The sequence below is a fragment of the Nicotiana tabacum genome, chromosome 4 (assembly GCF_000715075.1).
Source record: "Nicotiana tabacum cultivar K326 chromosome 4, ASM71507v2, whole genome shotgun sequence".
NCBI classification, from domain to species: Eukaryota; Viridiplantae; Streptophyta; class Magnoliopsida; order Solanales; family Solanaceae; genus Nicotiana; species Nicotiana tabacum.
Genome location: NC_134083.1, coordinates 49,573,499 through 49,589,749, shown reverse-complemented (window position 1 = coordinate 49,589,749; position 16,251 = coordinate 49,573,499). Strand labels below are relative to the sequence as shown.

General features: G+C 37.1%; 1 protein-coding gene across 1 annotated transcript; it reads right to left on the bottom strand.

Moving 5' to 3' along the window:
• Positions 1-2,417: 2,417 nt before the first annotated feature.
• On the bottom strand, positions 2,418-5,309 carry LOC142179908 (uncharacterized). The gene is made up of 6 exons (XM_075250800.1): positions 4,541-5,309; positions 3,986-4,183; positions 3,710-3,850; positions 3,436-3,626; positions 3,135-3,347; positions 2,418-3,035 (listed from the first exon to the last, which is right to left on the bottom strand). Exons 1-6 carry the CDS (start codon positions 5,307-5,309, stop codon positions 2,418-2,420), a joined length of 2,130 nt encoding a protein of 709 aa, XP_075106901.1.
• Between the last annotated feature and the right edge of the window lie 10,942 nt (positions 5,310-16,251).

The window sequence follows — 16,251 nt, the reverse complement described above, 5'->3', positions numbered from 1 at the left end:
TAGTATGTACTGCACTTTAGTTTACCAGGCATGTTAACAATTGTTGCTATATGATAGAATCTGTTAACACTTTGTAGTTTGTATTGCACTAATGCACTTATTATAAATATTTCTTTTTGTTGCATAGCTAACTGTTTCTTGTAAAAAAAGGAAAGATTGCAAAACTGGTCAAACTTATTGAAAACGTATATACAATCAAGCATGTACATCTAGGTAGTGTGTTTATAAATAAATCCTTTTGAAGTCTTCAGAGGAGGTAGATCCACATATAGTTAATGGGCATAATTAAAGATATATATATATATATATATATAAACTTAACGGATTAACGATTTATCCGATAAGAAAATTGAGTAATCCGCCCCCAGACCGTTAAGCCGTTAATTATAAAATCTCAATATGTTTACCAATCATTACCCCGATAACCCGATACTAATAAACCAATAAGCCATCGGTTCTATTAGGTTAACGGTAATGGATTTTCAATTTTGAATAGTCCTAGTTCTTTTCCAACCAAACCATCTACTAACTAATGGATTTTTAATTTTCTATAGCACATATAAAGAAGATAAAAAAGAACGAGGAAAAGGAGGAGGAAATGCATAAGTTCTAGCAAGTAATTATATTTAATTTGTATATTTTTTTTAACAGGATCAAAATTTAAACACCGGTCCTTGAAGAGGACACCTAGTGAAATTTCTTGCAGTTTCATCATCTCGTAATAAATAATTAGAACGACGTCATTTTGGAATCAAACGTTGGAATCAAGTTTTCCTTTTTTATTTATTTATTTTTTTCTTTCAACCTTTTTTAGCTTCAAAAAAGCATTGATGTTTTCTAGTATCATTCAAACTTCTTTTAGCCTCAAAAAGCATTTATGCCTCTAGCATAATTCATAGTTTCTGTTTTCTCCACACACTTATTTGAATCAACCTGTCTATTTTCCCTTTGTTTGAAAACTTGGAAATTCGTGTCTAAATTTAAAACCATACAACCAAAATATAATGCTTTGCCAATAGAGGCAGGTTATGTCCTTACATTGTTTTTTTCTAAAGAAACTAACAAACGAATGAAATGAAGTCATAGCCATCACCAACTTGACATCATATTTATATTGAATATTCACCATCTTAAGGTGTGGGTTTTCTATGTGGAAGGCGGCCGATGAGCTAACAGTTTCACAACCCTGTTACTTTGATTTAAAAATCCTATACTCCACCAAGATGTTAAGGCTGAAAACAACAGTACAAAGGTTTATATGCCAACTAAAACAACAAGAAAGAGAGTCAAATTTAGTATTTGTCCAGCAAATGTAACTAGCATAAAAATCAACCTATATTCACCATCTTAAGGTGTGGGTTTTCTATGTGGAAGGCGGCCGATGAGCTATCAGTTTCACAACCCTGTTACTTTGATTTAAAAATCCTATACTCCACCAAGATGTTAAGGCTGAAAACAACAGTACAAAGGTTTATATGCCAACTAAAACAACAAGAAAGAGAGTCAAATTTAGTATTTGTCCAGCAAATGTAACTAGCATAAAAATCAACCTACAAGTAATAAATAGTATTCGCTTTGTGCCTAAACTCGCACAACTTTAAAACGAGTAACGATAGTTTAAAACTTGCTTCCTCATATACTCAACATCTCTCGTATGTTTTTCCAATATGGGGTTTGCCGGGATATTACGTACACCATCCCTTAAAGTGTTTATTAGCTCAGCCATGGTGAATGAGAGAGAGAGTTTCAGAAAAGATTGAGAGAGAAACAGCTCCATTGATAAGCTCTGATGTACAGAGACAAATGAAAATAAATCTCTGTATATTTACAGACTCTTTGCTCTTTTATATACTAATCGAATAACAATGATATATTAACTAATTCAACTAACTCTTCTCTACTTAACTTAAAACCTAAGTGACAGATGTACATTGCTAAGTGACAAATGTATCACCACTAACTTCTACACTCCCCCTCAAGCTTAGGGGTGAATACAGGTTCTTTATTCCCAGATTGTCCATCAGATAGTCATGTTGTGGTCTACACATGCTCTTTGTAAGTAGATTAGCAAGTTTCTCTTTAGTCCCAATGTGTTGAGTCTAAATCTTCCCTTCTTGAATCGTTTCTCTTACAAAGTGACAATCAATATCTATATGTTTTGTTCTTTCATGAAAGATAGGATTAGCTGCAATTTGAATGGCAGCTTTACTATTACAGAACAACCTAACTGGTACAGGTACCTCTCTTCCCAATTCCTTAAATATACCTATCAGCCATGTAATTTCTGCTACAATAGCAGCCATACTTCTAAACTCAGCTTCTGCGGAACTTCTGGACACAATTTCTTGTTTCTTAGATTTTCTCGAGATTAAGGCATCACCAAATTTTACTGCATAGCCAGTGACTGATTTCTGTATCTAAACACAAGCTCCCCAATCTGAATCACAGTAGGCTGCTAGCTTCAAAGTGTTGTCAGTTGGCATGAAGAATCCAAGTCTAGGTACATTCTTGATGTATCTGATCACTCTCATGGCTGCTTCCAAATGAGATTGCTTTGGTTCATGCATATGTTGACTGAGTACTTGAACAACAAATGATATATCTGGTCTGGTCATAGTCAAGTATAGTAGCCTGCCAACAATCCTCTGATAACCACCTTTATCCTCAAGTTGCTGATCATCAGCATCTTCCTTATTATTTACAGCTCTGTCAAATTCTATAGAAGTGAGTTTGTGATTGAACTCCAAAGGAGTTCCAGCAGGTTTAGCCCCTGCTAGCCCTATTTCTGAGACAAGTTCAAGGCCATATTTTCTCTGGCACATGTGAATTCCCTTTTCTGGCCTGGAGAATTCAATCCCCAAGAAATACTTCAGTTCTCCCAAGTTCTTCATCTTGAACTTATTCTGAAGGTCTTTTCTAACTTGCTGAATGAGTGCTAAGTGACTACTTGTGACCAAAAGGTCATCAACATAAACAAGAATAATGACCAGCTCTCTTTCCTTCCTTTTTGTAAATAGATAATAATCATAGTGTGACTACACAAACCCCATATTAGTCAAGGCCTCTGTCAGTTTTAAGTTCCATTTCTTAGGTACTTGCTTGAGTCCATACAAAGACTTTTGAAGCCTACAGACCTTCTTGTACTCCCCCTGGCTTGAAAAGCCATTTGGAATCTGCATGTAAACATCCTCAACAAGATCTCCCTGTAGAAAGGCATTGTGGACATCCATTTGAAAGATGTACCAACTAGAGGTTGCAGCTAGAGCCACTACTATTCTGACAGTCACCATTTTGGCTACAGAAGAAAAGGTCTCCTTGTAATCAATACCCCTCTTGTTGACTATAACCTTTAGCAACCAGTCTTGCTTTGAATCTTTTCACCTCCCCAGTAGACTTGTACTTCACTTTAAACACCCATTTGCATCATATGGGAACCTTATCAGGTGGTAGAACAATAATAGACCAAGTCTTATTGTCCTCCAAGGCTGAGATCACAGCCTTCATAGCATTCACCCACTGTGGATCCTTGCTTACTTCAGCAAATGTCCTGGGTTCAAAAACAACATAATATGCAGCAACAGAATCCATGTAAGCAGAAGACAATTGATCATAGTTCACATACTGAGCTATTGGATAGGCACAGATGGACTGCTTAATGTGCACTACATAGTCTTGCATCCAAATAGGAGGTTTGGACACTCTGGAAGACTTTCTGAGAGATGGGGAGAGGCAGGAGAAGCAGGAATGCTTGGTACATCAGTAGACTGAATAGGAGGAGGCATCTCATACATAGGAGCTTCAATCTCCACTATGTGCTGGACAACTTCAGGAGGTGAGAGAGAAGCATCCACTATTGAAAGTTATAGAACTGGGAAGAATGGATAATGACCAGATTGTAGATGTTGAAAAGGAAAGTTATCTTCCTTAACTGCAGTATCTTTGCTAACAAACAAGTGATGAGTAGAGAGATCATAGAGAAGATAACCTTTTTGGGAAGATGAATACCCAAGATGAACTGCAGGAAATGCTCTAGGACTGAATTTATCTGTCTTTCTCACATTAGTAGCATAACATTGGCTACCAAACACTCTCAAATTATGCAAAGAGGGTGGTCGAAGAAACAACTTCTCAAAGGGAGACTTGCCTTTAAGTAGAGCAGTAGGCAACCTATTCAGCAAGTAAACTGCAGTAGAAATGCACTCACCTCAAAACTTCACAGGGATGAAGGCTTGAAACCTTAAGGCTCGAGCCATGTCTAGAATATACATATGCCTTCGTTCTACTATACCATTCTGTTGAGGAGTGTAGACACATGAGCTTTGATGAACTATCCCAAAGTCCTTTAACAGAGAATTAATCTAAGTGTTGACAAACTCGGATCCATTGTCAGTTCTCAAATATTTTACATTACAACATAACTGATTTCTAACCAATACCGAGAAATCTTTCAGAACAACAATTGAGTCTGCCTTAGTACTCAACAAGAAAATCCAGGTATATATAGAGAAATCATCTATTAGGGTCAGGAAATACCTCTTACCATAATATGTAGATAATCTGTAGGGACCCCAAACATCAGCATGCTCAAGATCAAAAGGATGAGCATAACAAGTATTACTGAGATTAAAAGGTAATCTTGATTGTTTGGCAAGTGGGCACATAGTACATAGATGATCTTTTAATTTTACAGCTTTTAAACCATCAATATTTTTCAAGACTCTCAAAGGAGCATGGCCTAATATTCTATGCCACAAAGAAGTATTGTCACAAGTCTTATTCATTATATCACCATTAGGTTTATTACTTAAATTAGTAATGGTATTTACAAGTGAATGATGCAGACACGTATCCCCTTTATTCACTGGCTGGTGTGAGGAAGAAGCTAGACCATTTGTTTGCAGAATGTAGAGACCATGACCTTCTCTGCCAATCCCTATCACTTTTCCACTGAAGAGCTCCTGAAATAAATAGAAGTCGGGGAAGAATGCATCCAAACAACTTAGCTCCTTAGTGATTTTGGAAACAGACAACATATTGTACTTAAACTCTTGAATATATAAGACATTGTGAATTGTTCTATCTTGGAAGATTGAGGACTCTTCTGATTTAGTAATAGAGACTTGACCACCAGTAGGTAAGAGTACCTTACTTCTGGGCTTTTTAGGTATATCAGAACACTTATTAAGCAAAGCCATATTATGTACCATATTATCAGTGGCACATGTGTCTATTATCCAGTTAGTATCAATTAGAGTAGACAATATGGCAGAATAAGTACTTGTAGTGTCAGCTTTGGCTATATTAGCCATAGGTGCAACTTGATTTTCTTTGTTGAGAAGCTGCAGAATCTGAAACTATTGCTCAGGAGTGAAGAACTGAGCTGGTGAAGGAACTCCAGGTTGAGAGCAATGTTGACCCCCTGAATATTGACCACCTGCACTAGTTACATTGTTGGCATATGTGTTGCTATAAGTATTTGGAGGTCCTCCTTTCTTCTTAGGTTTAAAACCTGCTGGATAACCATGCAATTTGAAGCAATTTTCCCGGGTGTGTCCCTTGTAGTTACAATAGTCACATTGAACCAAGGCCTTTTCAAAATTATTCTTTTGTCTATAACCTCCTGCTGAAGTTTTGTTGCTCAGCAAGGTTGTAGGGTCAGTAACTTCAGCACCAATACCAATAGTGATTCCAACATCATTATTTCTCTGACTCTCAATATTAATAATCATGGCATATACATGATGGATGTTAGGTAATGGACGAGTCATAAGAACTTGATCCTTAGCATGTTTAAATGATTCATTTAAACCTGTCAAAAGTTGGTATAATTTTTGTGTCTGATAATGTTCAGCATGTCTTCTACACTCAGGACAACCACAAGAGCGTGAAGGTGCTAGGGCCTCGTACTCATCCCACAATTCTCTAAGTCTGGAAAAGTACACGGACATAGATAACACACCTTGAGTCAAAGTAGCAATTTCCTTGTGAAGATAGCAACCTCTAGAGCCGTTACTTTATCAAACCTTTTCTTAAGATCTTCCTATACCTTGTGTGCATTAGATGCAAAAATCACAGTACTAAAGAGATTTGGTGAAACAGTATTCATAATACAAGCTAGAACAATTCCATTACATCTATCCCACAGTTCGTGTAGACTATGATCATACATTTTCCTCCTACAGGTACCGAGAACAAAGCCTGGCTTATTTTTGCCATGCAATACAATTTTTATAGATCTACTCCAAATTGATTAATTTTCAGATCCTTGAAGTTGAATAGAGATTAGTACCGAACCTTGCATGTCTGATGGATGAATGTATAAAGGATGATTATGATGAACTAGATCCACGTCATGAAGATTTGGGGCTGGAGTTGTAGCACCCTGAGCAGCAGAGACCGAATCATCTTCCTCAATTGCCATTATGTTTCTTCAGAAAACTTAGTTAAGTTACTGATTTGAAACCACAACAAGTAATTAGAGATGAATTTCACAGTAATTTATCGAGATTCAACTGAAATTAACAAGTTCCAGAAACCCTAGGTTGTAGAGGAACTTTTCCAGATGAAGAAATAGCTCGATCTAAGAACAGATACACTTCTCTAATACTTCTCCGTAGTAGCTGAGCTGACCGATTTACCAAAGCTCTGATACCATGTTGATTAGCTCAGCCATAGTGAATGAGAGAGAGAGAGAGTTTCAGAGAAGATTGAGAGAGAAACAACTCATATGATAAGCTCTGATGAACAGAGACAAATGAAAATAAATCTCTGTGTAACTATTTACTCTTTTATATACTAACTGACTGACAATGACATATTAACTAATTCAACTAATTCTTCTCTACTTAACTTAACACCTAAGTGACAACTGTACATTGCTAAGTGACAGTTGTGTCACCGCTAACTTCTACATAAAGACTCAACACCCTCGTTGACATTCGTCTCTCCGTCACTTCAAGATGTGAGATGCCTAAATTCAATTGAGGTTCACCTTCACCATCATCTCAAAGATGTGAAATTCGTTAAACTCAGTTGAAGTTTGCCTCGTTGCTTATATTAATGATGTTGAAATTTTCTAAACTCAATCGAGCACTGAAATTAGGACCCCAAGATTGTACGGGAAGTGACTTGGACAATACATGCAACCAGGGGCGATAACAGATTTTATTTCTACAAGTACAAATTTTGGTATTAAAATCTGCAACATAGAAAGAAATGTAAGCCAAACCAAAAAGCGATAAACATGTCAACTTGGAAACGGAAAGAAATAGCTCCAAAATATTTCACTCTAGCTTTCACCATATATACAGTGTCAAAGCCAGAAGTTTTTCAAAGGGTGTTCAAACTTGAAAGAAGTAAAACAAATTCCTCGACAAAGGGTGTTCAGTATATATTATATACCTCTAACACCTAATATTTTACCTATATATACAATGTATACAAGAGTGTAGCTTCGCCCCTGCATATATAAGATAAAAATTGAAATGGTTCTTTCAGTTGGTGTCTTAGCAAAGATAATCAGAACTTTCTATCTCAAATAACAATAGATTGACTTAAACATATCATAAGGGGAGCCAAAAACTTCATTTCTCCTCTTCCGGACTAAAATACAAACGAAAAGGAAATATGATATTCCCATTGACATAAAAATGGAATTTTGAATCCAACTATACCAAATGGTGACCTAACATTGCAGAGAGATGAACTAAAATGGCATGCAAGAGTCAACAGCACGTGATAGGGAAAAACATAGATTGAAAATTATAACAATGCAAACCAAATTTCAACAGTTAAGTCTGATATTGTCGTCTCTTTTCAGATCTGCATTAAAGGAGTTACCATATTAGAATTAAGGGTTATTAACATCGTTTCTCCTCTCATTACCACTGTCAAACCCATGAGAAGAGCCAAATGAGCACCTCCTCCTATTCATACCCGGAAGATTCCACTCTTTCAAAAATACATGTTTTCAGCCGCATTGATTATTAGCTTCATTTATTGGAACTAGAGTAACTTAATCTCATAGTAAGGATCTGCCCTAAAGAAACAAAGCTAAAAGAGGCAGTTGGAGCTAAGTTGCTCGGACACGGGTGCGGGTATCTGACACAGGTACGGATCTAGAGGTCGGATCCTTCGAGATGTAAATTATAAGATTTGAAGATACGAATACGGGTGCTGGGATCCGGGTAAAATAATTAAAAAATATATAAATTTAAAAATATCTCTAAATTATAAAAAATTTTGTGGAATACTTAAGTATAGCTTGTAAAGTGTAGATTTCTTTTTTATTCTCAAGTTGTAGATAAGTAAAGGATTGATTACCTAGATAAGGTATGCTATTTTCTTCAAATTTACACTAGTTTTGGTTCTAATTTCGGGAATCAAATTGTATCTCGTCTAGAATTTTTCCGTCTTTCGTAGTCAAAGTACCCAAAACTGTCTGACCAGATCTGATACAGATCTCATACCTGCACCCATACTAGTGTCGTATCGACACGAGTGCGGCACCTAAACTGTCGTGTCGAAGAAACTTAGGTTGCAAACTGTTTTTTCCAGAGAAGAGAAAGTAAAAGTAAGAAACAATAATTTACTTTACTAGTAATACTAAATCTCAAGAATCAACTATTAAACTCGGGGAATCATGGAACAACATTGGAGACTTAGTGAGTCAAAAACACATGGTGGAGATTGATACCTATATGCATATGGTGGACAGTATGGAAGGAGAGAAACTCAAGAGTTTTTGAAGAACCATACAATTCCGTTCGGGATGTCAAGATGTACTGTATTCTTCTATTTTATTTTTGGTGTAAAGAAAGTCTTGTAGAGGATACAGAATCTTTGGTAGACATGTTAGGCTTTTTGAGGTTAAGATAGATCAAGATTGATCTATTATTCCATGTACATATGGCTTTGCACTGCCTTAGTGCCTTTTTATTAATACAAATGTTACCAATCTCAAAAAAAATGACTCGGGGAATCATGGTAGCCCTGTTGGTTGGCTACCTTGGCTACCTGAACTTCGACTTTGTTGTTGGGAATTCTATTTCCTACCTCGTAATCTCCTCCCAATTTTATCTCCTCCCAATTTCCCCCTCCCCTTCCCCTCCCCCTTATGTATAATTAGAAAAAAATTAGAGAATTTTAAATCAGTATGATCATGTATAAAGTACATGAAGTTATCAGTGCAACAAACTTGGATGTACATTCATTTGACTTCTCCCAGGTGCCCTGCCGATATTACTATTTTGTAAACGTTATATCAAACTCAGAAACTAAGTCTTCTTTTAATATATATACAGATGCATCAAGTCGTGGTAGAACTTTTAACAGAAGTTAAAAAGTATACATCCATGATTTCTTGTGGAAGTAAAAGATAAAACCATAATAAGGTCCAGCCTAAGACGCGATATCTCAGCTTCTCAAGCTATTCCTGTCTCTTTAGCTTTCCATTGGTATTTTTACTACTTGTTTTCTTCTTTTTTCCTTCTTCTTTGGAATGACTACTGTTTGCCTTTATTCTGGGCTTCATAAGTTACCAACCATTTTCCAATTGGATTCTAGAGAAGTTAAGAGGAAGAAAGCTCACTGCTGGATCTTTCTTAGAAAATAGTTATGTTCAATCTTTCTTAGAAAATAATTCCAGTAATTGTGCAAAGGCTTATTTCGAGTTCGAGCAATTACTCACTCGACCATTAAGCCTACAAGCTACTTTGACTATTACGCCTACGGGATACATTGCATCGAGTTCGAATCATTCACTCGATTGCCAAGCCTACGGGCTACCTTTATTTCGAGTTCGAGCAATCACTCACTCGACCATTAAGCCTACGGGCTACTTTGACTATTACGTCTGCGGGCTACATTGCATCAAGTTCGAATCATTCGCTCGACTGCCAAGCCTATGGGCTACCTTTATTTCGAGTTCGAGCAATCACTCACTCGACCATTAAGCCTATGGGCTACTTTGACTATTACGTCTGCGGGCTAATTGCATCAAGTTCGAATCATTCGCTCGACTGCCAAGCCTACGGGCTACCTTTATTTCGAGTTCGAGCAATCATTCACTCGACCATTAAGCCTACGGGCTACTTTGACTATTACGTCTGCGGGCTACATTGCATCAAGTTCGAATCATTCACTCGACTGTTAAGCCTACGGACTACCTTTATTTTGAGTTCAAGCCATCACTCGCTCGACTATTACGCCTACGGGCTACATTATTTCAAGCAAAACTACTCATTTCTTTGAATTAAAACAAACACTTGACTATTTAAACTGAAGGACGCTCGAGCCCGATAAAGCAAAGGGGACTACCCACGAGGCTCGAAGGCAACAGAGATTTAAATTCAAACTGTCTATTTAGTTTGAAAGGCCATTTCTATTCAAAAAAAAAGAAGAAGAAGGATTTGTATTTACAAAATTTTTGTACAGAAGCGGCGAAAACGCCATCAGAAGTTATCCGATTCAAAGCATGTTAGGCCTCATTGAAAAGACAGGAAGCCCCTCCGCATTAATCACTGATTGATCTTCTCCGGTCACCAAAGACCGAAGGTAACTGGCAATTCCCACCGGGGAAGAAAAAATTCGGATATACTCGATAAAGTCGGGGACTATAAAGACACATAAGATGATCGAGCATTATATATGTCATGGTCGGGATCGATAAAAATATCAGTGTATATCTGATCGAGCTGCTGGAAAATCATCAGATAAAAACATCAGTGTATATCTGATCAAGCTGCTGGGAAATCATATCGTTTCTCGCCATATCCTTTTCCGAGAAACGAGGGGACTATCCGTATATATTCAATCCTTTACACTAAGGGTGACATTAATATACATCCTCAATATATTAGCAAAACATTTACGTACTTATTAAAGTGGGGAAGAAAATTTGTAGTCGTAGTTACTAATTTTGCAAAGGCGTGGATTTGAATATAGTCGAGTTAGGAGAAAATATAAAATTTCTTTCTCTCTCTTTTTATTTTTTATTTATTTTATCTTTGATTTTGTACTAGGGAATTGACCGACCAAGCAAACAAAAGATAACCAACGAGATTATACAATTTAACAACTTAAAGTTAATACTAGGTGACGGGCGTGTGTGCGTGCACCGTAAAAATTATGAATTGGTCAAATTTCATGGAACTGTATAGTTGAATAATCTGTTGTTGTCTGTACATTCTCCATGTAGTAAAGAAATTGAACCACAAATTATGTTTAGATTATATGTTGGCACTATAGGGACCCACAGAGGTCGTGTACATATTGAACTATCTGCTTAATTGCTGTTTTGTACTCAGTCACAATTTACTTGTTTATTTTATCTCAGTCTCTATTGTTCATTATTGATGCATCATATCATTATTGTTTGGGCTGATTTCATAATTATTGAGAGCCCGAGAGACTGGAGAGATTTATGACTAAGTGAGCCCGAGGGCCTGATTGTGAGATATTATATTATATCACGTGAGTTGTCCGTGCAACATATGAGTTGTCCGTACGGATTCATATATTATATTATAGCACGTGAGTTTTCTGTGCAGCACGTGAGTTATCCGTGCAGATCCAGATATTATACTATAGCACGTGAGTTGTCCGTGCGGATCCAGATATTGATACTATAGTACATGAGTTGTCCGTGCAACACGTTAGTTGTCTGTGCGGATTATAGCGCTTGGGCTGTAGGAGCCCCTCCGGAGTCTGTACACACCTCCAGTGAGTGCATGTATCTATTGAGTGCGAGTGCTGAGCGCTAAGTGAATGGAATGGCTGAGTGACTGTGGTCTTGAGAGGATGCATTTGATTTCATTATTGTTGCACTTCAACTGGCATATATTACTGTTTTGGAAATTTTTGAGAGATATTATTTTATGTTTCAGTTGAACTTGACATGAAATTACTGTTTTGGCCTTAAATGTTGAACTTGAAAGCACGCCTACCTTATTATGTTGGAAATTACTGTAATTGGACTCAGCTGTGAAGCTCGTCACTACTTTAAGTTCTTTATTTAGTATTGTTACTTGCTGAGTTGGTTGTACTAATACTACACCCTGCACCTCGTGTGCAGATCCAGGTACTTCTGGACACAACGGTTATTAGTTCTCGGAGTTTTATCTATTGGAGTTTATCAAGGTTGCTGCTTGGCATACGCAGACCTTGACTCTCTTCTTTTCAGTTGTTGTACTGTTCTACATTTTTCAAACAGTGTTTTTATCAGTCAGACTTTGTTATCATTTATATGCTCATGTACTCAGTGACACCGGGTTTTGGAAATGTATTTTATGTCAGTGATTTGTGAGATTTCTTCCGCTGAATTTAATTATTGTGTTTTCAAATTTAAAAGATATATGGTTTATTGAGATTGTCGGCTTTCCTAGTATTGAGATAGGCGCCATCACGATGGGTGAGATTTTGGGTCGTAATATATACTTAGTGTATATTGAACGGACCAGGTAGAGAAAAGATATTTTTGTACAGAATATATATAAAACATTTTCTCTAATTCAATGAATGAGCTTATACTCCTAATCTTGATATAATTATTATGATCAATGTGATTTATTTATTGTTTTGATTTATCAAAAGGTGCAATTCTATTCAGAGTTAGTGTATGCTTGATAGATTGGACAATAACGAATAACATTTGTGAAATAATAATTAGTTGATAGAATCCATGATTCGTTTTTTGAGTTTGATGATACCCCTTTATGTAAGCTTATAAGTTGTCATGTGAAAACCCGGCCGGTGGATTTTGTATCCGTCACATGAAATAGTTTAAGCAGAATTATAAATGATTAAATTAGTTGATTAAATTAAATTGTTGGTAATTTAATTTAATTGACTGGTATTTGGGATCTTAACATGGGGAGTTAAAATAAGTGTTAGTGAATTTTTGAAATTCATATTGAGGAATTCAATTGCAGTTTTAGTGGAATAAACTACAATTAATTATAGTAGGAATTAATTCATGCAAAATTTCGAATTAATACTATAATTAGTAGCCTCTTATTATTTCTATGGAGCCTCCTATACCTAGTAAAAACCTGGACTGACTTGGGTAAAAAGTGACTTGGGAGAAAAGTCATCCGGTAGAATTAGAGTAGGATTCTACTTGCACAAGCAGAATCCTACACGTTTTTGGAGGCCTTTTTAGCTGAAAAATGAGTCTACATAAGGAAGACCTTTTTCACCCAATAAATTTCTTTTTAGAGTTGTATTGTTCTTTCCCACTCAAAGCAATTTCGTCCAAGGTCTTTCTAGGACCATAGCATAAGACTGCAGCCTTGGATTCTTGCTTTGTGGATGACCTGTGCAACGATTTCAAGAGGTTAGTGGTTTCTAATCTCATAATTGTATCATTATCTAGTTTACATGTATTTCATACCTGAATTGTATGCTTGCTTCCGCTGCTCATGTTCTAACAATTGGTATCGGACGCCGTCTTACATCTAACTAGATAATGTAATACAACATGAATAGAATAATATTAAAACGTGTTGTTTAGTGATACATGTTTGGTATGATTATTCTATGTCAAAAATGTGACTGTTTTTTTAATAGTATTTTAATTATGAAATTATGAATTAATATACATATGTATAAATAGTGGTGTTACATTTAATGACAATCTGTTTAGTTGCGTTTTTGTCCATAATCACAGTGTCGTTTTGATAAAAACGTGACTATTTTGAATGCTATTTGTTCTGAAATTATGGATTAATATACAAAATTATGAACAATGGCATTTTGAATGGGTGAAAAACATTCTATTTTTCTTACAATTTTGTTCGAAAATAGTTTTTTTATATAACACTGTAATTGTAACAACCCGGCCAATCGTTTTGAGAGTAATAGCCTCGATCCCCGATTTACTATTTTCCCAGCATCTTTTTTCACTTATGTGACTTGCCGGGAGGTTCTGTTCGTGGGTTCGGAGTGTTTTGGGATACTTAGTCCCTAAAACGGAAGCTTAAGTTCTAGGATTTCGATCGTAGTTCAAACTGTATGAAGACGACTCCTGAATGGAGTTTCGTCGGTTCGGTTAGCTCCGTTGGGTAATTTTGGACTTAAGAGCGTGTCCGGATTGTGTATTGGAGGTCTGTAGCTAATTTAGGCTTGAAATGACGAAAATTGAATTTTTGGGAAGTTTGACCGGAAGTGGACTTTTTGATATCGGGGTCGGATTCTGATTCCGGAAGTTTGAGTAGGTCTGTAATGTTGATTATGACTGGTGTGAAAATTTTGAGGTCAATCGGACGTGGTTTGATAGGTTTCGGCATCAGTTGTAGAAATTTTGAAGTTTCAAGTTCATTAAGTTTGAATCAGAGGGTAATTCGTGTTTTTAGCATTGTTGATGTGATTCGAGGACTCGACTAAGTTCGTATGGTGTTTTAGGTCTGGTAGGTATGCTTGGTTAAGGTCGCGGGGGCCTCGGATGTGTTTCATACGCTTAATGGATTGAATTTGGACTTATGCAAATTGTTGAAGTTTTCTGATTTCTGGTGTTTTCACACCTGCGAGAGGAGGATCACAGATGCAGGCTGGAGGAGTTTGGCCCGAGGTCGCAGGTGCGACATGAAGGCCACATGAGAGAATTCGCTTCTGCGGAAGCTTGACCGCAGAAGCGAAGAGGCCTGGGAGGTTTGGGATTGCAAGAGCGGAAGGGTCTCCGCAGAAGCGAGATCGCATGTGTGATCCCTGGTCCGCAGAAGCGGAAACCCTGGCCATAAGTGGAATCCGCACCTGCGATGGTTTTTCCGTAGGTGCGGCATCACAGGTGCGACTGGTGGTACGTAGATGCGGAAATGTTGGACAAAACACTTAAATGCAAGGGTTCGTGATTTTTGCTCATTTTTAACATTTTAAGCTCGGGTTTGGCGTTCTCTTGAGAGCATTTTCGAAGGATTTCATGAGGTAAGTCCCTTGTGCTTATTTTTTTATCAATAATCTTGCTTCCCCATTTATTTTTCCACCTAGTTAGTGTGTATTTAAGGTGGAATTTGGGAGTTTGAGGCTAGGTGTTGGAAAGTGAATTTTGGGGATTTTAAGGGCTATTTGGTGTCGGATTTTAGTAAATTTAATATGGTTAGACTCATGAGCGAATGGGTGTTCATATTTTGTGACATTTACCCGATTCCGAGACATGGGCCCAGGTCGACCTTTTTTAGGACGAGTTTCAGAACTTTTGTTAAAGTCTTGATTTCATTAATTAGATTAGTCTATTATAGTTGTATTTATGATATATAATTGCTTCTGGCTAGATTTGGGCAATTCAGGGTTGGATAATCGAGGAAAGGACATTCTTGCTGATTGATTGAGCTTGGTTTAAGGTAAGTGGCTTGCCTAACCTTGTGTGGGGAAATCCCCTTAGGATTTGGTACTGTTGTGATATGTGAGCGTCGTGTACGTGAGGTGACGAGCGGGCTATTTGTTGTAAAACCTGATTTATTTTACTGAGTAACAACCTGCTTTTCCTTAAATTTGAGTTATACTAGCATGTGTAGTTATCTTGTTAGTCTAATATCCCATGTCTACGTGCTTTAACTGCTTATTTGAAATCTGTGCAACATGCCTAATTTATTTCCTGCTTTTCCTTGATCTTTATCAGTCTTAACTGTAGAATTCTTGCTGTCATCTGTTATATTTATCGGTTTGAGCTGTGTGTTTACTTTTGAGAATACGAGGCAGTACCTAGGGAGTTCTCCCTGCACATTTACTTTTGAGACTACGAGGCGGTACCTCGGGAGTTCTCCCAGTATATTTACTTTTGAAACTACGAGGCGATACCTCGGGAGTTCTTCCTGTATATTTACGTTTGAGACTACGAGGCTGTACCTCGGGAGTGCTCCCTGCATATTGACTTTTGAGACTACGAGGAGTCATCTCGGGAGTTCTCCCTGCACATTTACATTTGAGATTATGAGGCGGTACCTCTGAAGATCTCTTTGCATATTTATTTTGGGACTACGAGACGGTATCTTAGAAGATCCTCTGTTGTTTAATTCTGTGTGTTGCGTTGTTATTTTTGCTGTGTTTTCATTTTTGTTAAATTCCAGTCTCTTCTTATATTGCTATATTTTCCTGCTTTATTTGTGATATACTAGTGGGGCTTGGACCTGACCTCATCGCTACTCTACCGAGGTTAGGCTTGGCACTTACTAGGTACCATTGTGGTGTACTCATGCTACTCTTCTACACATGTTTTTGTGTGCATATCTAGGTACTTCTTATGAGTCTCGATATTAG

Bases quoted from the DNA above. Each gene is read 5' to 3' on its own strand.
- LOC142179908 (XM_075250800.1), bottom strand. From the start codon at position 5,309: ATGGCTAATATAGCCAAAGCTGACACTACAAGTACTTATTCTGCCATA. The intron at 3,851-3,985 runs GTTATCTTCTCT...AACTTTCAATAG, and splicing joins GTATTCATCTTCCCAAAAAG to TGGATGCTTCTCTCTCACCT. The intron at 3,036-3,134 runs GTCTGTAGGCTT...GGGTTTGTGTAG, and splicing joins GCCAGGGGGAGTACAAGAAG to TCACACTATGATTATTATCT.